Source organism: Diceros bicornis, chromosome 5 (genome assembly GCF_020826845.1).
Source record: "Diceros bicornis minor isolate mBicDic1 chromosome 5, mDicBic1.mat.cur, whole genome shotgun sequence".
Lineage (NCBI taxonomy): Eukaryota > Metazoa > Chordata > Mammalia > Perissodactyla > Rhinocerotidae > Diceros > Diceros bicornis.
Window position 1 is genome coordinate 47,613,303 of NC_080744.1, and position 26,379 is coordinate 47,639,681.

General features: G+C 36.3%; 1 protein-coding gene across 3 annotated transcripts in view; it reads right to left on the minus strand.

The window, feature by feature from the left end:
• DMXL2 (Dmx like 2) overlaps positions 1–26,379 on the minus strand; it is a 145,244-nt gene that overhangs the window by 105,858 nt on the left and 13,007 nt on the right. For all 3 annotated transcript variants that reach the window (XM_058541575.1, XM_058541574.1, XM_058541576.1), the window contains exons 2-4: positions 6,234–6,359; positions 3,762–3,833; positions 780–858 (exon numbers count right to left, since the gene is read on the minus strand). In XM_058541575.1, coding sequence (XP_058397558.1) covers positions 780–858; positions 3,762–3,833; positions 6,234–6,359 — 277 coding nt within the window. The remainder of the gene's footprint in view (positions 1–779; positions 859–3,761; positions 3,834–6,233; positions 6,360–26,379) is intronic.

The window sequence follows — 26,379 nt, forward strand, 5'->3', positions numbered from 1 at the left end:
GAAAGAAATGCACGTGTGGGCTTCTATTCAGGTCTCTAAACTATTCTGTGAAATATAAGCAATACTGTCTATGAAAAACACTTGGGGTATACCCATTTGAAAGTTCTAAGAATCCACCAGACAAGAAAGAGTAGCTCTTGGGGAAGACTTGAGTACAAAAAAGAAAAGCTAACTGGCAAAGAGCTATTGTGCATCAGGTAAATCTTTTTTAAAAAGAACAGCAAAAGTAGAATAACACAACAAACCCAAAACGCTCTGATACATGCAACACAGAATGTTCTCAGGATATAAGACATAACTAAAGATGAATGAAATTTGTTTTCCCACATGGAATATAAAAATTACCCTCATTAATTGTGAATGTAAAAAGAGACAACAGCCTTTATCATTAGGAGTTTCTAATCTTTCACAATTAAAGACAATAATTTCCTGAAATACAAATAATGTAACAAGGTAGGGTTTTTTTGGTCCTGTTTTATTTCTGATTTTGTTTCTTAATACATACAATAGGAGTAAAGGCAGCATATGTTAATTAAGGAAACAAATCATCACTGTTTCTTGGAATAAAACATTCAAAAGCAGGGGGAAAAAAGCACAGAACAGTAAATTAGGCACTGCAGAAGCAATGTATAGCAAGAAGAAAAAAAGCACTCTCATTCACTAGCAAAAAGAAAATACACTATTGATCATTCTTATTTAGGGAGACTATATCACATTGTAATCATACACTTAAAAGAAGTATTTACCCTTCAAAATTTCTAAAGATAATTGCTAAATACCTTGAGGGTCCCATGCTAAATTGTATGTCACGGAACTCAAAAAAAACTGCCCAGTTTTAAGCCACTGACACTTGAGTTGCTGAAACATATAGAGAACAAGAAAAAGAAATGTTTTAAATAATATCCATAAACACTATCATTTTATCATTTTCTTTAAGACCTTACGATCTGAAACAAAGATGTAAATACTTCACTATTATTTTCAAACTACTGTTTTTAAAATAACTTCCAATGGTTCCATTTACTATTTATTCTACCATATCAAGCTGCTTGCCATGCCCGAACAAAGCACATTCTCTCAGGCGTCCTTTACGTCTATAATATAACACACATCCTTAGACTGAGGATATTCTCTCCTCTCTTCTCCACCTGCAAAATCCTATGCTTACATCAAGATCCAGCTAAACCGTCACCTCTGCTGTGAAGCCTTCTCTGACATTCTGGCAGCACTCACAGCACTTGCTACATTCTTCCACCGTTAACAGTGGTCACACTGAATTATCATTTGTTTATATGTCTGACTCTCCTATTACACTGCCACTCTTCAAGGTCAGGAATTAGGCCATAATAAGCTTTGAGTCTTCAGCATTGTAATGGCTGGTACATACGCAGATGCTCAATAAATGTTTATGAAAACAAAATAAATGCACATTAGAAAGAAGTGCAAATTATCATACTCCCATGGACTCAATGTCTAAAATAAAACTAGATATACCTCCCAAAAAGTCAATATCATTTGAATTATATAATATACAAAATCCACAAACCTGATCTATATTATACTTATTTGAATAATTTCCATATTTTCTTAGTATTTTCATTTTAAAAGGTAGAAAGATTTTAAGTTTAAAAGGCAAAGGCCTTTGCCATGAAATACAGTATCTAAGTTAAAAAGAAGTTTAGCTATTTCTTTGTAGTACATAAATATAAAATGTCCTTTTGTGAATGTATGGTGCAGTGTAAAGCTGTGTCACCTTAGGCAAGTTATACATTAATTGCTTGACAAGTAATAATAATTTAATAAATGCCAATTCCCTCTCTCTTTACAATATTTTTTACATATTTAACAAGTAAATAATTTATTCAAGATTTCTTGACTATCTAGAGGCAGAATTTTAAAATATAACTGCAAAACCTAAATTTCATTATCCAAAAATAATTTTATATTTTTTAACCAGGGAAAATGTTTTTTAAATCCTACCACTGCTGACCAAACAACAATTACAATAGTATTTTAAATACCACTCAACAGATCCATTTTAGAGTAATAATTAAATCATTCCTAAAACTACAGACAACCCTAATATTCTTGCTTTAGTCTTTCTCAGAGTGTAATCTGTGGACTAACTACACAGCAGAAATTTTAGGGGTGAGACTTGGAATCTGAATTTTTAATAAGTATTCTAGGTGACTCTCAAGTATACTAAAATTTGATATCCATTTCATAATACCATCACAGGGAAAAGATTAATATTTTAATTTGTACTTTTCTCTTGGAAATGTAAAAAGAAATATTCAAATACAATATTTAATGAAAAATATCAAAACCACTTGGTACACACTTTTAAAAAAAATTGGAACACACTTTTAAAAAAAAAGTGGAACACACTTTTAAAAAAAAAATTACTGGTAAATATATACTCTCGGCACTCAGATTTCACATTGGCAGTTTTAACTATTTGTGAGTGATGGTGGAGTTCTAATGCGTGTAGTAATTTTTAAAGGGGTTAATAATTCTAACCATACAAGATTTTCTGAATATTAAGTAAGATAAAACGTAACACAGCCCCCAGAATGAATCTGCGTGGTTCTCGATGTGATACACTAGACTTTTTGGCTAGAAAGTGAGTTTACCTAAGCTCCTAACTCCTCATTCAACAAATTATGTTCCAGACACTGTTCTCAGTACCTGAGATGCATCAGTGAACAAAAGAAACAAAGCTCCCCACCCTCATGGAGCTTACATTTTAAACAGTAAACAATAAATAAACAAGATAAGAGCTATGGAAAAAAGTTAAAAATAGAAGGATGGGGAGTTAGAAGAAAGGTGGTAGAAGCAAGCGGCAATTTTTAAAAGGCGGTCAAGGTAGACCCACCGGGAAGGGATTATTAGCAAAGACTTAAAGGATCTGCAGGGGCTGGCCCTGGAGCTATCTGGAGAAAGAAGAACATTCCAGACAAGAGACAACCAATGATGGGCCGGCCTGGTGGCGTAGTGGTTACGGTCGCGTACTCCACTTCCGGGTCCAGGACTCGAGGGTTTGGAGCCCCAGTGTGGGCTTACACACCGCTCATCAAGCCATGCTGTGGCAATGTCCCATACACAAAGTGGAGGAAGACTGGCACAGATGTTAGCTCAGGGCCAATCTTCCCCACCAAAAAAAAAAAGAGCTAGAGAGAGACAACCAGTGCAAAGGCCCTAAGATGGGAAGGTAACTGTTCAAAGAACAGCAAAAATGCCAGTGTGGCTGGAGTGACATCCGAGAGAACAAAAATAGTAGGGGATGACCTCTGAGAGGTAATAAGTGGGTGCCCACTTATTGAGGGAAGAAAGTCTGGTCTATTCTAAGGCTTTTTGGCTTTGAATCTGAGAGCAACATGAAGCCATTACAGAGTTTTAAGCAGAGAAGAGTCTTGATCTGCTCTGTTGAGAATAGAGAAGAGGAAAGGGGATAGAAAAGAGGGATCAGATGGAGACTAATCTAGTAATCTAGACAATAAATAATAGTAGTTCAACTAGGGTAGATCCCAATTAACAAGGTAAATCTCAATTAGCAATATTCTAGAAAACTGAGTTTCTAAAAGGCCGAGGGATATCTTCCTAGTGAATGTAAAAGCTCTTACCATAATGCACCAGACCAACTTCACACTCATGTTCCAACCCACCTTCAGTACCAGCTCCTAGGGAGCTCTTTATAGCTCTCAACTGGATTACAAACTTGACTTAATTCTAAAAGTTTTATACTATCATTTAATACTTACACAATTTCTCTTATGAGAATTTATGCCCAAGGGCTCAAAAATACAAACAGCATTACCATATGAAGCTGCAATCTAAAAAAGAATGAACAAAGCATTAATATTTAGGAAAAGAGAAAAGAAAGATAACTTCCTTTTCACAAATAATGTATGAACTAATTACATATAATATGATCCCAATACAGTATTCATGGTTTATTCCCTTCCATAAATATAACTGGAAAAGTATTGTGCTTAAGAATCTCTTCTCTGTTATCAAAAATTCAGCAGGCTTTATTTTACATATCATATACAAGGTCAATCTATTCAAAGAAATCATCCTTTTCTACAAGAAGTTTTTTAGTATACAAATAACTTTATTAACACAGAAATAGTTCAGTGGTACAGAAATTTTATAATCCAGTGAAAATAATATAAAAACCATGAGAAGTAGAGAAAGACAACAAAGAGTAACAGGTATTAAAAATATATCAAATAAGATGACATTAGTTATACCATCAAACAAAAAATACCAATTGGGAAAACCATCTAGAAGCGGGACTAGAGACAATGGACTGAGGAGAAGTCAGAGAGACACCCACTGCAGCTGGAGGAGAAAGAGCGGATGTCGACATCTCCAGTGGACTGATGCTAGGGATGAGGGGCCAGGAGGGCTTTGTTCCAGGTCACATACCTGACAAGGAGGGACATAAATCCCTCTGTTCCTAGAAGCTACCAGGGCCTGTTTTCCAATAATTCCTTGAAAGCCAGTTCCCACTTCATCCTCCTCTTGGCAAGAGGGAATCAACCACAGGGAACAGACCAAAAACTATCCCTTCTGACACCTCTGAACCTAGAGGTTAACCTATGAAACTAAATTAGGTATATATTCTTCTAAGTCCAGCCAAAAAGGTCTCCTGTGATTTCAAGGCACTTTCATGCCAAAAAGTGACTTGAACTGTTACTTAATATCTAACATTCCTTCCAAGAAAAAGCTTTTAATCCACAATGGTGGGGGAAGCTGGCTGAGGTAACACTTAGGCAAAAAGTGTTATGAATGTTCACATCCAACGTGTCAGCAATGAATGAATGATTATAACTAGATAACACAAAGTCACAAATGTGAAAGTTATCACCACAAGGACCGAGTATAAAGGAAATAAAAGGCAATAAATCAAAGATGTCACAATTTTGCCTCCTTTACCTTCAACAAGAAAGAAAAAGTAGAAACACGGTTATGAACATCAAGGTCTTACATATTTAAAAAAACTTTGCTCCCAGAGAATTTATTTATTGTGATTATCACCAGCACATAAACAATTTACTAAAATTCATCTCTGACAACTATCGTACAACTCTAGGCAAGTTTAAAGCTACCTTGCTTGGCCTAGGGAGATGAGCAATGAAAAATTAATGAGAGAAATCTGACACTCTCAGTGTTTTCTAAAGAGTAAGCAATGCTTAGGGGGAAAACACTGAGGAAAAAAATCAGAAAAGCAAGAAACAAGTATCAGAAAACACCAGGAAGTTCAGTGTTTCAATACTACGTCAATTATATCACTGGATTGTCAGTTGTGGTGCATTTACACCAATACTAAAGCTTGATACAAGCAGTGGGGTGGGAGAGTAAAATAGTATAATAATCATAATTTATTATTCAGTATAAATTTTCATGATTACTATTTATCACCATGAATATTCTGATTTAACACATCCTGATATGGCTATATGATTTGATAAAATTTGTTATTACTCACTAAAGAATAACTTCTAGAACACTAAGACTATTTAAATTACTACAATTATTACAGGAAAAATCTCATTTTTATAGAGACGTTCAACTCTGCTATGCAACATTGGCCTTATTGAATTGCTACAGTATACAGCAAATAAGCTGTATTTACACGTAACTAAAATTTGATGTATATTATGTTTGAAATTTGGGGGGATAAAATTTGCACTATTTCAAAATAAACCCTCTATTTTAAAGTCTGAATGAATGAAGTTTAAGATTCTTCACTCAACAGATAAACTTTCACTAAATTAACAGAAGCTTTACATAGCACCTGTTATATGACAAATATTATATTAGATACTAACAACTTGCTAAATTTCTTGATAAAAATTTGATGGTATTATAATGTGGGAGAGAGAAGTGTTGCTGGGTAGAGAAGATAAAAGTTTACTTCCCTGCTACTGGCTTAATAGCTCCTAGAATCATCAACTGGCAGAATACCAGTAGGCACAGGATTGTGAGGCCTACAGATCTTTCAAGACAGTACACACCTACAGAACAATTAATTATCACATTATCAGTTTAATAGCTCTTTACAGTTTGTATACAATCTATCACTTTACCCACTCTTAACAACAGCCATCTAAGCAAGGTATATTAATAAGAAATTGTAGGCAAGCCTTGTATAAAAGGATAAGAATATTCTGAGATTGTTAAATACATTAAAAGATGACATTTAATAAAGGAATTGAATCCCTTACTCTTCCATGTTGGTTAGAACACTCCACACAGCTGACTTGGATGTTTCCATGCTTAGCACCAGGAATTATCTGCACACATTCAAAGTCATTTGCCAAAATAACAATATCACAGCCTGATCCATATGCCTAAAAAGAAAAGTTTTACAATATGTAAGGTATGTAATTTTTGAATGATTATCATATAATAGTTTATCTTAGATCTTGTTGCCATTGTAAAGTATATTTTGACACATTTTACAAAAATAGTTAATGTAAGAATATTAAGAATATCAATTTCCAAATAAGAACATTAAAAGTCACATCCAAAAAAAAAAATAGAGTGATGACACCCCATGCACTATCATTCAACCACTGCTACTAACAGGAGAAGGGTTCTTGCAGTTCTTAAACACTGCAGCCTCTGTCCCGCAGGTCACAAATCACTCTGCTTAGAGTTTCTCTCCAAAGCTCATCTCAGTAAACCCTAAAGAATAAAACCTCCATCTGAAAGTAATAAGGCATTGAAGGCTGCAATTGTGTTCCCAGGGATCAAACCAGGCTTGAGAAAGATCAAGATAGAAATCAGATGCATTTTCCAACACAATTCCACATGGCTTAAAGAGCTAGTTAAATAGACATGAACCCCCGAGGCAGAATTACATGCACAAGGCAAAGACAACTTAAACTCATCAACTGCCCGAGTGAATTCACGATGCAGCCTGCCGGCCCCTCCCCTCAACTTTCCAGGCATGAGGGAGAGAGAAAACCAACCCAAAGTGGTCACACACACAAAAAAAAAGTTAAATAAAACAAAAAATGAACTGATTTATATAAAATGTTGGCAAATATAACTATATGGTCTGGAAAATAAAATATAACACAAAATTAAGTTCCTGGAAAATTCCTTTCTTCAACATCACTGTAATGAGTAAAACCACATATTCCTATTGCTACACTTCTTGATGTATGCTATTCCTGTTTTGCAACTTTGTGAATTTTATGATGACATAAGGGGCAGAGGGTGGAGACATTTTTCTTTTTCTTTCAAACTCGATTTATGATTAAATGTTCAAAACAACCTAACAATCTAATTCTCAAATGAAAAAGTCCCATTAAAAGCAGAGTGTGTATATATATGTATATATATATATTTATGAGGTGGTATTTTTTCCCACTATTTCTACATCCTTAAGCAATATGATCATGTCCCAGAAAACACAGACAGCCAATAGCGAGGCTGACACGTAAGTCAGTGACCTATGCCCTGAAGAGGTCCACACAGGGCTGCTACTGAAAGAGGAAAGTGGAGATCAAGACCAAAGAGGAAGACAAACATTACTTCTACTGGTTACTAAGACTTCCAACATTGCCAAAATCCTGCTGTAACTAATATAAACCATCTTCAACTCACGTATTTACACATACCAGAAAGTTCACCAAAAGAAAAACAAAGAATTTTTAGCAAAGGAAATATGGAAAAAAATCACTCACAGGAGAAAATAAGTACTTATATTCTTACAGACAAGGCAGATTTGCTATACCATGCATTCAAGAAAGCTAAACTGAAAGGGAATATGGAGAATGGGCAGAAATGTTTGTATCACCATGCTAATCTTTAAAATTATATTATTAATCCTCATCACTAGAAAAAAAAGAAAAAAAAATTCTGTAACTATGTATGGTGATGGATGTTAACTGGACTTATTGTGATGATCATTTTGCAATGTAGAGAAATAGCCTATCACTGTTTTACACTTGAAATATAATATTATATGTCAATTATACCTCAATTAAAAAATTATATCATTAAAATAACAAAAATAATCTTAACCTTGAAGAACACTTCACAATTTCCAAAGTGCTTTAGAGCATTATCTCAGCAAAGTGGACTGACGGAAAGCACGGACTTTACCTCGTTTGGAATCACATGCACAGGGTTTTCAATTTGGCCTCTGCCATACTGTGTGATCTTAAGTTACTTAAGCTTCTTGAGTTCTGCCATACTGTGTGATCTTAAGTAAGTTACTTAAGCTCTCTGAGCATCTCCTTGTGGTAAAATTGAAGAAATAATAATCATCTCTTAGGATAACTGTGAAAATTAAAATAGAAAATCTATTTGCATAGTTTTAATCTATTGCTTAGCACACATCATTCATTTAAGAAACAAAACAGGGCACGATGTCCCAAGCCTGGGCTAAGAACTGGGGATACAAAATCACAAGATATAGTCCCAGTGAGTCTCATTTGGAGATGACCAAGTGAATCACCAATCACAGCTAAATGACCAACTGCCACGACAGAGATATCCACACAATACCAGCAGAAGACAGAAGGTACTCAATTAATGTTGTATCACTCCCCTTTAGTCCTGGCAACAAACTTGGAAGGAAGACATTATCATTGTATAAAGAAAGATTCAAGGTCATTAATTTGCCCAAGATTACAATTAGTAAATGGAAGATGTTCAAACTCAGGTCCTTACAATTCTTAATCTCTTTTCCCCTATATTACATGTCAAAGAGACATAAAATATTCCAGATACGTATTAGTATAGTTGCTTCTCTAAAGATGGGCCACCCCTAGCAACTGCTACCATAGACAGGCTCTTACTGCTCAGTCACCAAAAAGAGTATTTACTCTTCCCTAGATATCCATAATTGCCCGATCTTTTCCAGAGGACATGTACCATACTCCTTAGCTATGGAGTATCTTGCCATTTTTTTGATCCTGCATTAGTTCTTGAACCTGGCTGCATCAAAATCACCTAAGGAACTCGTTAAACATACAGATTGCTTGGTCTCACCCAGACTTCCTAAATCAGAATCTCCACGGATAGAAGAATTTGGCAATATCTACCAGAATTTTAAATACAATATACCCTTTGATTGAACAAGTACCTATTTTACCCTATAAGTCTATTTACAAAAGTTTGCCAAAATATCTGTAGAAGGATATTCATTGCCTTTTATAGCAGAAAAACTGAAAATAATCATACCATCCATCAGCAGGGGAGTGGTTAAATAAATTACTGAATATCCATACACTGGAATACTATGAAGCTACTAAAAGTCTGGAGACCATTAGTTTAAAATGGTCTCAAATCCCTCATCAAACTAGTAACTCTCATCAAAATGGAACAATTACATCTGGTATTGGTTTCCCGTGGAACCACAACTAGGCAATGCCTATAATTTTATATAACATCCATGGTCACGGCTAGAACAGAACCCCCTAAACTACTGCACACTAACAGCTTGCAAAAGTACAGAGGAAGAATATTATTATTCTTTCTCTAAAGAGTCTAAAGCACAAATACCCCAAGTGAGGAAGAACAGGGGACTCAGTCAGTACTGAATCACATGCATTCTATAATTGAAGGCTCACAAGATTTTAATGATTCATACAAACGTGTGTTTAACGTCTGTCTGGTTCCCACTACACTGAAAGGTCCATGTCCTGTTTATCATTGCAGTCCCAACACCCAGTACCTAAGCTGCCCTCAATAAATATGTATATAACAAATAAGTAATTCAAAATCTTCCTACTTTCTGGCTCCAGAAGTCTAAGTACCTGGAAACTTGGTCAAAGAACATGCAGTTCAGACAGCTGACACAATCTTATTGCTAATAATTTGGCCAAGTTTATGACAGTAGTTATACAAGGAGAGAGAGAGAGATTTGGGCTGATTTTCCAGCCTAACAGTAGGTATCGTGGATTTAGAAGACCTACCAGAATGGAATCTACCAAAGCCTTCCTTAATAATTTACCATTTACTGAATACCTACTATCATCAGGCAGTCTGCTAGGGTCTTTACGAACATTACATCTTCATATATATATGGTCTCCTTTTAAAGATGGAGAAATTGAAGCCCAGAAAGGGTAAGTAATTTGCCCAAGTTCATAGAGTAAGGATTCATTTGCTTCATAATGAAGCTCCTGCTCTTTCCACTGCATCACCCCACCTCTCCTCCACTAAGATGTCTTGTTAGCGCTAGAAGGTCCGTGTTCATCTTTGTAATCCCAAGAAATTTACCACAGCACCTAGCAGGGAGGGAGCACTCAGTAAAGACCAATAGCTGAGAAGGTTTACACAAAATCTGTAATTACTCAAGACATTCCCATTCTTTCAATTTTCAGTCAAAAGTTATTTTGTTCCATTTTTTTTTTTCAAAAGGTCTCAGAAGGTCTCTGAACTCCTGGAAATTATATTTAAAGTCATGTCAGTGTGCTTGTTTTCCCTGCAATCACAGATCTCATTAGTTTGTCCAAAGAAATCTCTTCCTTAGACAAAGTGCATGGTGTGTCACATTATCCCACAATAATTCTATGGAAGCTAAAAACTTGGGTATTTGTTATTACCAAGATTCTTTTCTACATTTTTAGTAGCGATACCCAAAATTCCATTAGAAGAGGCTTGCCAATTAGTTGAGGCTGAAAAACAAAGTTACTCTCTTCCTTTACCTTATTAAAATGTTATACTTGATGAAAAAAACTTAAATATCATCTTCTAAAATCATGAAGTGCTCTGAATTAACACACTATCATTACCATAATAAAGATATTGCTGCCTTCTCTAGAGGGTTCAATATTATTGCGAACAATGATTAAGTGTATCTGAATAAACATGACACACTCATTGTCCTAACTTCAGTTTTATATATAATTGCCTTGACTACATTATTTTCAGAAAAGCAAACCACAAATACTCACATCCCACAAACACTGTTCTAATTTCTCAGATTTCCTTTAAGTCTTAGATAAATTGAAGTGTAAAGTACAGACATTTTTTAAAAAATCGTACACGAACATGACCTTTCTTATGAGAATATAGAGTACAAACAGATTAATTATATTGGCATTTTCTATGGAGTATTTGGATGCTTAACATCCTTGTAATTACAAAGTTTGAGACCATTGACAACTGATGACAGATGTGTCCACATTTAAAAGTACAGATGAATCAAGAGGTACTAAGCATGTTGAGAGGTTTATCTAATTTAACAAGGTATTGTAGTCTTACCAAGTATATTCTAACTAGAGTGTTACTGTTAAACTCCCACCTCTCCCTGAGAGTGAGTTTTGACTCATGTAAGTATGTTCACTCTTCTACAAATGAGGGCACATGTTATTAAGAGTTAGAAAAATAATTACAAGAATTACAAGAACGACGGGCTGGCCCAGTGGCACAGCGGTTAAGTTCACGTGCTCTGCTTTGGCGGCCCGGGGTTCAGAGGTTCAGATCCCGGGCACAGACCTACGCACTGCTCATCAAGCCATGCTGTGGCAGGCGTCCCATATAACGTAGAGGAAGATGGGCACGGATGTTACCCCAGAGCCAATCTTCCTCAGCAAAAAGAGGAGGATTGGCAACAGATGTTAGGCCAGGGCTAATCTTCCTCACAAAAAAAAAAAAAAAAGAAGAAGAAGAATTACAAGAACAAGGTACCATTTATTGAAAGCCTACTGGGTAACAGGTATTGTACTATGCATTCTATACTCCTAGTCATTTTTACAAGTCTGCAGTAATCTTAGAAGTTGGTTATTAATCCCACTTTAATATAAGGAAAAGGAAGTTTATAGGATTTAATCAAATTCCTAAGCCACAAGGTAAATACGTGGCTGGGAGGCAAATTTAGGTCTCTTTACACTGTTTTATCCACTTTCCTAATGACCATCTTAAATCATTTTGTTTTCTATTGCTCAAATTTTTGTTCTTCTTATTGGTTAACTACGTAAATTCATTTAAATTCTTCAGTTCTGCTGTGATCTTTACTCCATAAACAAACAATAAGCTAAAGATAAAACAGGGTTGTCTGGGCTTTGACGGTTACTTGGCTGTACCAAGATATCTTCAAAAAATAGTCTTAAGAGGCCAATCTTGACCTATGAAAAATCTTACAACTAAGAAAACAAAGCACAGATGAACATAATTTCCCAAGAAAACATTCTTTCCCTCTCTGCATTTTAGTCACCTAATTAAAATCGTAACTGCTCACGATACTCTTGGAATTAAAACTTAGGGGCCGTGGTGACGGAGCGGTTAAGCGCGCGTGCTCCGCTGCGTGGCCTGGGGTTCACCAGTTCGGATTCTCAGCACACACCGATGCACCGACGCACCGCTTGTCAAGACATGCTGTGGCGGCGTCCCATATAAAGTAGAGAAAGATGAGCACAGATGTTAGCCCAGGGCCAGTCTTTCTCAGCAAAAAGAGGAGGATTGGCATCAGGGCATCAGATGTTAGCTCAGGGTTGATCTTCCTCACCCAAAAAAAAAAAAAAAAAAGAATTAAAAATTAACTTCTAAAATGAACAGATTTCTTTATTGAGTGGGTCCCTTATTAAGCTAGAACTTGCATACATCACTTATCCATTAAAGCCATCTACAACCTAGATAAACCATTTAAAATGTTTAATCTTAGTTTTCAGTAACAAGATTTTTTTTTTATAGAGAAAATAACACATGTACTAAATTAAAAACTAAATAGGAAAATTAAGTCCCCTTAGCCTTAACTATCTCTCCTCATTCCCAAAGAGCAATCACTTAAGAGTTACCTAGGAACCTTCTCTGAAATGTTTAGCATATATACAAGTCTATCTATATATAAATATTTTTTAACATGAAGAGATTATGTTGTACACAATTCTGCAACTTTTTTCCATTTAATTAACAATACATCTTGAGGAACTTTCCTATCAGCACAGAAAGAATTACCTCAGTCTTCTTAAGAGTTGCATAATATTCCATTTTGTGGCTTTGCCACAATTAATTTAGATTGTTTCCAGTCTTTTACCATTGCAAAAAAGAATGCTTCAGTGAACACCTATGTATATGATATTATGCATATATGTGCAATTATACTCATAGGATAAATTCTAAAACATAATTTGCTGAGTCAGTGATTAAAATTAATAACTACTGCACATTACCCTCCAAAGATTATACTCCCCATGTGTATAAAAGTACCTGTTTCTCCACTTCCTCACTAACCTAATCATTATCAAATGTTTTAATCTTTCCAATCCAACAAAACCTGGCATCCCCCTGTTGTTTTAATTTGTATTTTTATTAGGAGGAAAGTTGTACATCTTTTCATATATTTATCAACCATTTATATTTCCTTCTCTGCAAACTGACTATTCATGTTATTGGTCCATTTTTTAACTGGGTCTTTAGTCTTGTTCTAAATGATTTATAAGAGCTCTTTACAGATTAAGGAAATTCACTCTTTGTTATATATAGCTAACAACTTGGGAGTTTTTTTTAATAAAATGCCTAAACTAAAGTTATATTGAGACCTAAACATATTAAGGAAAGGATAACATTATTTTTTTAATTGAGGTAGTACATTTATAAAATACACAATTCCAATTTGAAAAGTTTTATAAATAGATCACAAAGGCCATGGAGTATTTTAAAGGTCCAATTATGGATTACCAGGAAACTTTATAGATTTATGTATAAAAAATACACATACTTGACTTAATGAGAGTTCTCAAAATGAAATTTAAGTCTACAAAATAATAGTACTTATTTTCAGCAATATATTCCATCAGCCTCATTTGTCTTTCTACAAGTTTCTACCTAAAGTTTCTACCCTTACCATTCTCAACTACTGACCACCACCTCCAGCCCCCAAAATAAATAAGCCTCCTGTCATTCAGATAGAAGTCCACACTACAGTTAGAAAAGGGGGGAGAGGGTAGTACTTGAATAAGAAGCTCTTCTTTCCACATGACTAAGAACACAACCAATCTAACATCCTCAAGTCCACTCAAGAATGCTGAATGAGCAGAATAAATGAGAAACTAAATAAGTATGCAAAAAGCTTACAGCAAAAGTATTACCCATGTCTAAGACAGGTGAAGCAATGTCGGAAATAATCTAATAATGACTACTTGTGTGGTAATCAAAGGAACTGTTGCATTTAGAAACAACTCACATCAGGAAATGCAAAACTAACAGACCACTTTTAAGGAGCAATAGAAAAAAGCCAAGCTGTGAGTGGCATGCTGTGTGAAACATAAGACAAAGCTTAATAACACGTAAAAACAAAAATCCACGGCAAAAAAAAAAAACAGAAGAAAATATTACAAGTGTTTGTGATTAAGTGGTAAGAGACAAAATGAATTCTTTTTAACTTCTTCCTAACGACCCAAAGAAGCAATGGATCTGAAAGTAGAACTTTCTTTAATTAAAATTAAAACTTTAAATTTAAAAAGAACTATTTTTAATATTAGTCAAAAACTAGCCTATTTTGATAATTTACTAACAAAATAGATAAAGCTATAAGAAACTTCTAAATACCAAGCTAAAGAGAACCACAGACTCCTGCAGTCCAAACTAAGCCTATTTCTATAGCCCTAAACATAGAACAAAAACATGGGTTTTTTTAATTTACTGATCCTAGTAATATCTGAAAGGAAAAAGAGAACTTGAAAAGAGAAATATGCACTAATTAATTAATTTGCTCTAATTAACCATTACAAAACCAGCTCTATCTCCAGCTTGCCCGCATTCTCATTAAAAGGTAAGTCTGGAAGTGGAAACCAAAAATCATCTCTCTCATAAATAACTATTTTATGTCAATGCTAAGAATAAACCATTCAAAGCATTAATTATCAAAATTTCTAAAGGAGGGGCCCGGCCTGGGTGCACAGTGGTTACGTGCGGGCACTCCACTTCAGTGGTCCAGGGTTCACAGGTTCAGATCCCAGGTGTGGACCTATGCACCACTTATCAAGCTATGCTGTGGCAGGCGTCCCACATATAAAAAAAAAGTAGAGGAAGATGGGCACAGATGTTAGCCCAGGGCCAATGTTCCTCAGCAAAAAGAGGAGGATTGGCAACAGATGTTAGCTCAGGGCTAATCTTCCTCACCAAAAAAAAAATCTAAAGGAAATCATAGCAATACCGGTAAAAATAAGTCCCATGGACTGGCCACCACATATAAAAACCTAGAGTCACCTTTCAGCCTCATATTTGTTCTCAAAAGCTTGGGATATATAACAATTTGCCTCATAAATAATAATGAAGTAAAATACTACTTTTTAAAATGGCTAATTCTAGAAAAATGGAATGAACATTTTTTGGCCATTAAATTACTAGAAACAGAGAAACTAAGCGACCCAACATTTTGTTTCTTAATGTGTTAATACATTTTACATTTGAAAGAATTTTAAAGTTAAAGTATATTATGTGATGTGCAGCAATATTAATATGTAACGTTTATGACAACTTTCAATTATTTTGTAACTACCGGAAATTTCCAGAAAATCATTTAAACTAAATGTTGCTATTTTGAGGGAGATGGTCCTGTTAGTGTTCAAAAAAATACCTCCCAAATAATATGATTAAACTATTAAATTGTATTAAACTTACAATACCTTCAACATGACGGAAAGAGTACATTCCTGAGAATCTAGAGGGGCTAATACTCACTATAACAATGGGCAAATCACAATCTCTCTATAGATACTTCCTTTATCAGCCAAACAAAAGACTGTCTATATCAATTTTGAGACCCCTTTCAAACTTGTAAGCTGTAATTCTGTGTGCACAAATTTGATTCAAAAAGTCCTGATAAAAAGATTAAATAACCTAGTGTGCACTATTTTACATAGAGCCCCAGCTAAATGTTCTTTATCTTGTAACTGTTTCCCCTACTCACAGCTGACAGAATGCAAGGATGGTCCAGAATAAGGATCAGTGGCTAACAGCCAGTTGAAAAAGATGAGCTAAACCAATCAAAGTCCACTCTGGGGAATTTAAACCAAAAGACCCAGAGTTAGCAGGAAGAGCTGAGCTGAAAAGTCATACATATTCAGGAATAAAGCAGCCATTAAGAACCATGTGCAATGTGAAACTGAAACCACCAGTTTGAGAAGTGAACGGTTCAGATATCCAGAAACAAGAACTCATGAGAAAACAAGTATATAAAATTCCTAAAAGAAAGCAGTCTTACCTGAAATTTATATAATGTTATAAACCAATGTTATTGCAATAAAAAAAAAATTTTTTTAAAGTAGTCTTGACTCTACCAGCTTTTTAGTTCCAATCACTCTGAAGCCCAATTGCCCTTCCTTGATAGCTCATTGTGTATCCTAACATAAACCTTGCTTTTACTCCAGTTATCTGTCCTTTGCTCTGACTAAAACAAAAACTGGTACAAAGATGTGGGACAGTCAGGGTGGGGCTTCAAAGAAAACATGGCACTGGCCATGATATTAGAGTAAGGAATGCAGTGACGATGCTAGGATGGAAAACTAGCAAAACAGAATGGATAATAGAGATACAGTTACTAAAGGAGTCATCTGTGATCCCTTGGGAACCAGAATATGCACCTAGAGAGAATAAGGCTTTGGAGCACTGGCTAGCCAAATGTACTTGTTTCAGCCTTAAATAAAGAACAGCCAAAAGCAACAATATGGTGCACCTATCACTCTCATACACTATTGCAGTATAAAACAACATGATTTTTCTGGAAAACAATTTAGTAATATGAATTAAGAGACTATAAAGAGATTTAAGTACTTTGATTCATTAAGTCTATTTCTAGGACTCTATCCTAAGAAAACATTCAGACACGCAAACAAACATTACAATTAGTACTAAGATGTTTATTGCAGCATTACTTAAAGTAGTAAAAAAAAATGGAAACAACCTAACCATCCTATAATAGGAAAATTATGCTTTATCATATCAAGTACATTGTGCATCTTACTCACAGACCTTTCTAGGCAAAAGTGCTGTACCCACAGTCCTTCAGAAAGGGCAGCTTTGGCAGACACATGACCAACACACACTATATAATTGATGGGACCAGGGTTTGACATTTGATTCCAAAGGCCAAGGATTTAATACCAAAGGCTATAGGCTGGCCAGCAATCTAAGATATGGCCTGGCTTTAAAAGGCTGGACCGGATTCCACTTTCTGGATATTCAACTAGGAAACACCAAGAAACTCAGCACGTAGTAACAAGCACTAAAGCCAAAGAGCTTCATGTACTCAGAGGTCAGTGCAGTCCCTGGGGTCCTCATGCAAGCCAGTTTTAATGGATCCAACACAGAGAGGCCAAGACACTCTAAGAGCCACATCGCCCACTAGAGACAGAGTACCAGTCCCCAGAGCTGACCAAGTTCCTGATACTGAGGCCCAGCTGTACTACAACTTGTGTTACTACATTCTTAGAAGATTTGTCTTCTATTCCTCTTCTGTATTCTTACAATGAAGTCCCCATTACTTAAGGCAATTTGTTTCTTGACTTGTTCCATTTAACTCGCAACAAGTATTTATAGCATGATGACTGTTGGGGATTCAAGGCAACAAATGTTTACTGAGCAATTACTCTGGACCAGGCACAAAGCATAATGCAGTGGAAAATAGACAGGGTCTCTGATACATGAAGTGGACATTTCGCCAGGGTAGCAGAGAGGTGGACAACAAGTTTTTGTTTTTATTTTTTTAATTTGCAAAGAAGGCTTGAGATTCTCATTAAAAACAGCAGAGCAAAAATAGCAAATGTGCATCTGTACCCACTCCCTCACAAAACTCTTCTGACCCAATTTTTTTCTTTTTAATTTACAGGTGTACATAAAACAAATATACACAGCAGAGAATAAACTAAAATGAACCTGTGTGTAACCACCATGCAAAAACAAAGAGAATTATTTCCAGCCACCCAAAAGACTTCTCTCCCTCAGGCAGAAGAAGCACCAGCCTGACCTTTTGGGAAATCACTTCCTTGCTTTTCTCTGTAGTTTTCTACCTCTGCATGCATGCCTAAACAATATGGTTTAGTTTTGCCCGCCCTTTGAACACCGTGTAAATGAAATCATACTGTATGTATTGTGTCTTGCTCTTTTCATCAACATTTGGTCAGAGGTTTATTCATAGTACATGTGGCTGTGATTCATTCATTTTCACTACCTAGGGCCGGCCCCGTGGTGTAGCAGTTAAGTTCCCACGCTCCACTGCTGGTGGCCTGGGGTTCGGATCCCGGGCACGCACCGACGCACCGCTTGTCAGGCCATGCTGTGGCAGCGTCCCACGTAAAGTGGAGGAAGATGGGCACAGATGTTAGCTCTGGGCCAATCTTCCTCAGCAAAAAAGAGGAGGATTGGCATGGATGTTAGCTCAGGGCTGATCTTCCTCACAAAAAAAAAAAAAATTTCACTACCTATTAATATTCCCTTGTATATACCACAATGTATCTATTCTAATGTCCATGGACACTTTGCCTATTATAAATAATGCCACTCTGAACACTCCTGTAGAGATATCCCGCATATGCACATGCATTTCTCTAGAATATACATACAGAAGAGGAACTGATGGACCATAGAGTATGTATATCTTAAATTTTGGTATATGATGATAAATCATTTTCCAAAGTAGTTGTACCAATTAACAGTCTCACTAGCAGTGTATGAGAATTTCCATTTCTGGACATCCTTGCCATTATCAGACATGTCAGATTAATCTCTTGCAAATGTGGTAGCTACGCAATAGTATTTCCTGATTTCAATTTGCATTTTCAGTTACTACTGAGGTGGAGTCCCTTTTCATATGTTTACTGGTCATCTAGATTTTCTCTTTTTGCAAAGTGCCTGTTCAAGACCTTCATCCATTTTCTATTAAGTTCTCAGTCATTTCTTTACTGATTTGTACACATTTTTATATTGTGGATACTAGTCCTTCGTCAAATATATGTACTGCAATTATCTTCTCCAACTCCACAGCTTGCATTTTCGCTCTTAATATTATCTTTGAGGAACAGAAGTACTTAATTTTAAAGTAGTCCGATTTATCTATCTTTTCTTTCATGGTTATCGTACTTTGTTTTCTTTTAATTTTGTATCTTGATATAATTTCAAGCTTACAAAAAGTTGTAGGAATAGTATACAGAAATTCCTGTATACCCTTATCTGGATTCTCCAAATGTCCATATTTTACCACATTTCCTTTACCCTTTTCTCTATGTATACATATATGTATTTTTTCCAAATCACCTGAGAGTTGCAGACATGATTTCCTTTTATTCCTTAATACTTTAGTGTGTGTTTTCTTTAAAAAAAAAATTCTTAAATAACCACAGTATAATTATAAAAATCAGGAAATACCAATACATTACTATTATTTAATCTCTAGAGCTTAGTTAGATTCTCCAACTGTTGCATTAGTGTCCTTCACAGCAAAATAAAATTCCAGGTTACATGTTTAGTTATCATGTCTATTTAGACTCCTTTAATCTGGCATAATTCCTCATTCTTTGTCTTTCATGACATTAACAGTTTTGAAGAGAACATGCCAGTTATTTAGTAGATGTCTCAAAATTTGAGTTCGAATGATGTTTCCTCATGATTAGATTCAAGTATGCATTTTGAGCAAGAATATCACAGAAATGTGCCCAAGTTATTCTCACTGCATTTTATCAAGATTAGTACCGTATAGCCTAGGTGTGTAGGAGGCTATACCATCCAGATTTGTGTATGTACACTCTATAATGTTCACACAATGACAAAATCACCTAAGGATGCATTTCTCCAAATGTATCCTCGTCGTTAAGCAGTGCATGACTGTATTACTATGATGGTTGCCAAATTGTAATTTTCTAACTCTATCATTTCATTATTTATTAGCTGGCTTTCTTCTGTAAGGAAGAGTTTTCCTTATTTATTTTTGTACTTATATTAGTAAGGATCATGGATTCTTAGCTCATTCAAAGGGTTATAATCCATTACTATCACTTATTTTCATGCACAAATTGTCCCAGATTTGGCCAGCAGGAATCCTTCAAGTTAGCTCCCGTGTTCTTCTAACACGTTCTCATCCTTCTTTGAGTAATTCCTTCCTTTCTGGCACAACAAGAGATTCCAGACTCATCTTGTGCTTTCCCTGCTCCAGCCTAGAATCAGCTATTTCTCCAAAGAATGCTGTTTCCTTTTAGTGAAGAATAGTATTTAGAAACCAAGATCTAGACGTCAGGTGTGTTTATTGCTACTGGGGTATAACTGATTCTAGCCCCTCTCAGTTGACAGACTAGGAAATAGATATGTGGGTTTATGTGTGCATGTACGTATGTATGTATGTATATGTAGATACCAACACACATTGCCAACTCTCCACTGAAAGGCTTAGACGCAATGACACCCCAGGACATGCATACATCCCCACCATATCTATACATCTCTATACCAATACATCACTGCTCTCTCGCTTGCTGATTATATATAAATATATACACAAACCTATATACTCATTATACTATAAACACATTACATATACATGTACGGATAAATACACACATATATAAAGTCACACTGATGACTCTAATCCGATTATATCCACCACAGGATTCACTCTATCCTTCCTACTTTCCATATTTGTAACTCCCTTCTTTACTAATGAGAAACCTGGCTCACATCACCCAAAATACATTTATTTATCTGCAATTGTGGTATATTTGGTGTTTTGTTTAAGAAATCTTTTACAACCTGAAGGTCATGAATAATTTTCTATATTACCTTCTAAAATCTTTATTGTTCTGTCTTTTGCATCTAGATATATAATCTACCTGGAGTTCATTTTTGTGTATGGGGTGAGATAGGAGCCAAGTTTTATTTCTTTCCTATACAGATAACAAGATGTCCCAGAACCACTGATTGAAAAGATCAACCATTCTGTACTACTCTACCAGGTCATCTTTTTTGTGTGTGTGTGTGTGTGTGTGTGTGTGTGAGGAAGATCAGCCCTGAGCTAACATCCATGCAAATCCTCCTCGTTTTTGCTGAGGAAGACCAGCCCTGAGCTAACATCTATAGCCAATCCTCCTCCTTTTTTTTTTTTCTCCCCTTTTTCTCCCCAAAGCCCCAGTAGACAGTTGTATGTCATAGTTGCACATCCTTCTAGTTGCTGTATGTGGGACACCGCCTCAGCATGACTAGACAAGCAGTGCATCGGTGCGCGCCTGGGATCCGAACCTGGGCCGCCAGTAGCGGAGTGCCCGCACTTAACCGCTAAGCCATGAGGCCGGCCCCTACCATGTCGTCTTTGATATAAATCAAGCATCAGCAAATGTGTGAGTTTGTTTACGGTGCTGCTGTCACTCTGGTGTATCTATTCTTAGGCCACCATATGATATCTTAATGACTACAACTTTGTAAGTCTTGAGCTGGTAGAAGTCCTCTCATTTTATTGTTCTTCAAGATTGCCTTATCTATTCTTGGCCCTATCTATTTCCATAAAATTTAGCATCATTCTATCAAATTCCACAAAATCCTCTTAAGATTTTGATTGGGAATACATCAAAGCTATAAATCAGCTTGGAAAGAACTGATACCTTTACAGTAATGAATCTTCCAGTCCATAAACATGGTATTTATCTCCCTTTATTTCAGTCTCTCAATAAAGCTTTATTTATAGAAGTCTTCTACGTGCACTATTAGACATAGTGCTATGTCCATGATATTTTTTGATGGTATGAAAAATGGTATCATAGTTCCAGTTCTGAGTAAGAACCACAACAAATTATGTCTCTCACCCAGAATGCAATCATAAAACATGGACAGAATGCATGGAACAGCTATTGGAGGACTCTGAAAAGTAAATGGTAGCAGGTGAACTAGGAAAAAAGAATCTGAAGTCCACTGTACCAGCAGAGAGTTTAAAGTTAGGATGAAACCAAGAAGCAAAAAAAGAGAGCTCCAGAAGAAGCCATTTACTCCTTTAGGAGTAAATGGGAAGTGGGAAAAGAGACTCAATTTTCAAAGAGAGGGAGGGAAAATTCCCCTTTTATTCTTTTTTTTCTTTTTCTTTTCTCCATTTTCTCACATCCAAGCCCCCAAGCAATGCCACAGCTCCAATATGAGAAGCTAGGATCCCAAGCCAGTCCTAGTGGTCTAGTGGTTAAGATTTAGCGCTCTCACCGCTGCAGCCTGAATTCATTTCCTGTCAGGGAACCACACCACCCCGCTGTCGATTATCATACTGTGGCAGCTACATGTTGCTCTAATGCTAAAAGATATGCCACCAGTATTTCAAATACCAGCAGGATCACTCATGGTGGACAGGTTTCAGCAGAGCTTCCAGACTAAGAGAGACTAGGAAAAAGGACCCGCCCATCCACTTCCAAAAAAATTAGCCATGAAAACCCTATGAATAGCAGGGCAGCATTGTCTGATATAGCACCAGAAAGTGAGAGCATAGCACAAAAAGACCAGGCAGAGTTTTGCTCTGCTGTGCACCGAGTCTCTAGAAGTCAGATTTGACTTGATGGCATTAACAACAGTAATGATCCCAAGACAGTGGGGTGAAAACCCTATGAATAGCAGCGGAGCATTGTCTGATATAGCACCTGAAGGTGAGAAGATGGCACAAAAAGACCAGGCAGGGTTCCACTCTGCTGTACACAGGGTCTCTAGGATCAACGGCACTAACAACAACAACAGTAATGATCCCAAGAAAGTGGGGTGAACCCCCGTTGTTTTTTTTTCTTTCTCTGTCCTACCGCTACTTGGCACTAAACACAGGTACAGTCATAGGAAGCACAGAACAGGGTAACTAAACTCTCAACTTTCCAGCCAGAGAATTACAAAGGGAAACTCCAGGAAATCAGAAAGTACCAGGGAAATCACAAGAAGGAAAGAGCTCAGAAGAGCGACCAAATAAACTTGTTTATAAACTCCTGGGCTCATCCCCAGGCAGCACATACATGGATTATACCTTAAACAGCAGAGCAAAGACCTCTGAGAATTGAACTACAGAAGAGACTACTGTCCAGGTCCTCATGGGCCACTAGGCAACATGTACACAGGAAAGAGTTCCCCCTTATCTGCAGTTTTGCTTTCCATGGTTTCAGCTACCTGTGGTCACCCATGGTCCAAAAATATTAAATGGAAAATTTCAGAAATCAACAATTCATAAGTTTTAAATTATACATCGTTCTGAGTAGCATGATGAAATCCCCTGCCGTCCTGCTCCAGACGTGAATGGTCCCTTTGTCCAGTGTATCTATGCTGTATATTCTACCTACTGGTTAGTCACTTAGTAGCCATCTTGGTTATCAGATCAACTGTCACGGTATCAGTGCTTGTGTTCAAGTAACCCTTGTTTTACTTAATAATGGCCCAAAGCATAAGAGGAGTGATGCTGGCAACTCGGATACGCCAAAGAGAAGCCGTAAAGTGCTTCCCTTAAGTGAAAAGATGAAAGTTCTCAACATAATAAGGAAAGAAAAAACGTCGTATGCTGGGGTTGCTAAGATCTACAGTAACTTTATTACAGTATATTGTTATAACTGTTCTGTTTTATTATTAGTTATTGTTGTTAATCTCTTACTGTGCCTAATTTATAAATTAAATTTTATCATAGGTATGTATGTACAGGAAAAAACATAGTATATATAGGGTTCAGTACTATCTGTGGTTTCAGGCATCCACTGGGGGTCTTCGAATGTGTCCCCCGTGTATAAGAGGAGACTACTGTATATCCCACTAGTATTGCAATGGTTTTGAAAATGGAACTGACATCAAAACTGTAACCCATAGAAGACTGCTCAAAACTTTCAGCCTGAACCCAAACAGGCCAATTGCCTGCTAAAACAAAAATATCAACATTCTCCATAGGATTTACACAAGATCCAGAGTTTCATAACATAATATTTTAAAAGTCCAGGTTACAGTCCAAAACTACTCAGCATACAAAGAACTAAGAAAATATCAACTCACATGGGAAAAGACAATCAACAGACACAGATGTTGAAATTATCAAAGACGTTAAAGCTGCTAATATATGGGCCGGCCCCGTGGCTTAGCGGTTAAACGCGCGCGCTCCGCTGCTGGCGGCCAGGGGTTCGATCCCGGGCGCGCACCGACGCGCCGCTTCTCCGGCCATGCTGGGGCCGCGTCCCACATGCAGCGTCTGGAAGGATGTGCAACTGTGACCTACGGCTATCTGCTGGGGCTTTGGGGGGAAATAAATAAATAAAATTAAAAAAAAAAAAAGCTGGTGATATAAAAATGCTCACAGAAGTATAGGTGAACACTCTCAAATCAGTAATCTAAGCTTCTATCTTAATCAATTAGAAAAAGAGCAAAACAAATTCAAAGCATGCAGAAGGCAGGAAATAATAAAGATATGAACAGAAATCAAATAAATTGACAACAGAAAAACAATAGAGAATATTAATGAAATCAAAGTCTGGTTCTTTGAAAGAGATCAATAAAACATATAAACCTCCAGCAAGACAGACAAAGAAAAAGAGAAAAGACACAAATTGCCAATATCAAGAATAAAACAGGGAATACCAGTACTAATCTTGCAGACATTAAAAGGATAATGTTTATCTTCGAGAAGATAAACAAAATCGACAAACCCTTAGCCAGGCTTACTAAGAAAAAAAGAGAAAAGGCTCAAGTAAATAAAATTAGAAATGAAAGAGGAGAAATTACAACGGATACCATGGAAATACAGAGGATTATAAGAGAATACTATGAGAAATTATATGCCAACAAATTGGACAATCTAGAAGAAATGGATAAATTCTTAGACTTATACAACCTCCCAAAATTGAACCAAGAAGAAATGGAGAATCTGAATAGACCAATAACAAGTAAAGAGATTGAAATAGTAATCAAAAACCTCCCCAAAAATAAAAGTCCAGGACCAGATGGCTTCTCCAGTGAATTTTACCAAACATTCAAAGAAGATTTAATACCCATCCTTCTCAAACTACTCCAAAAAATAGAGGAAGATGGAACACTTCCTAAATCATTCTACGAGGCCAACACCACCCTGATACCAAAACCAGACAAAGACAATACAAAGAAAGAAAATTACAGGCCAATATCGCTGATGAACATTGATGCAAAAATCCTCAACAAAATATTGGCAAACCAAATACAACAATACGTTAAAAAGATCATACACCATGATCAAGTGGGATTTATACCAGGGACGCAGGGATGGTTCAACATCCGCAAATCAATCAACGTGATACATCACATCAACAAAACAAAGAATAAAAACCACATGATCATCTCAATAGACGCAGAGAAGGCATTTGACAAGATACAACATCCATTTATGATAAAAACTCTCAATAAAATGGGAATAGAAGGAAAGTACCTCAACATAATAAAGGCCATATATGACAAACCCACAGCCAACATCATACTCAACGGGGAAAGACTGAAAGCCATTCCTCTGAGAACAGGAACGAGGCAGGGCTGCCCACTCTCACCACTCCTGTTCAACATAGTACTGGAGGTTTTGGCCAGAGCAATTAGGCAAGAAAAAGGAATAAAAGGAATCCAAATAGGTAACGAAGAAGTGAAACTCTCACTATTTGCAGATGACATGATTGTATATATAGAAAACCCTAAAGAATCTGTTGGAAAACTATTAGAAACAATCAACAACTACAGCAAAGTTGCAGGGTACAAAATCAATCTACAAAAATCAGTTGCATTTCTATATGCTAATAATGAATTAACAGAAAGAGAGCTCAAAAAGATAATACCATTTACAATTGCATCAAAAAGAATAAAATACCTAGGAATAAATCTTACCAAGGAGGTGAAGGACCTATACAATGAGAACTACAAGACATTATTGAAAGAAATCCATGATGACATAAAGAAATGGAAAGATATCCCATGCACGTGGATTGGAAGAATAAACATAGTTAAAATGTCTATATTACCTAAAGCAATCTACAGATTCAATGCAATCCCAATCAGAATCCCAATGACATTCTTCACAGAAATAGAAAAAAGAATACTAAAATTTATATGGGGCAACAAAAGACCCCGAATAGCTAAAGAAATCCTAAAAAAAAAGAACAAAGCAGAAGGCATCACAATCCCTGACTTCAAAACATACTACAAAGCAATAGTAATCAAAACAGCATGGTACTGGTACAAAAACAGACACACAGATCAATGGAACAGAATTGAAAGCCCAGAAATAAAACCACACATATACGGACAGCTAATTTTCGACAAAGGTGCTAAGAACATGCAATGGAGAAAGGAAAGTCTCTTCAATAAATGGTGTTGGGAAAACTGGACAGCCACATGCAAAAGAATGAAAGTGGACGATGTGCTATCGCCATTCACAAAAATGAACTCAAAATGGATCAAAGACCTGAAGGTGAGACCTGAAACTA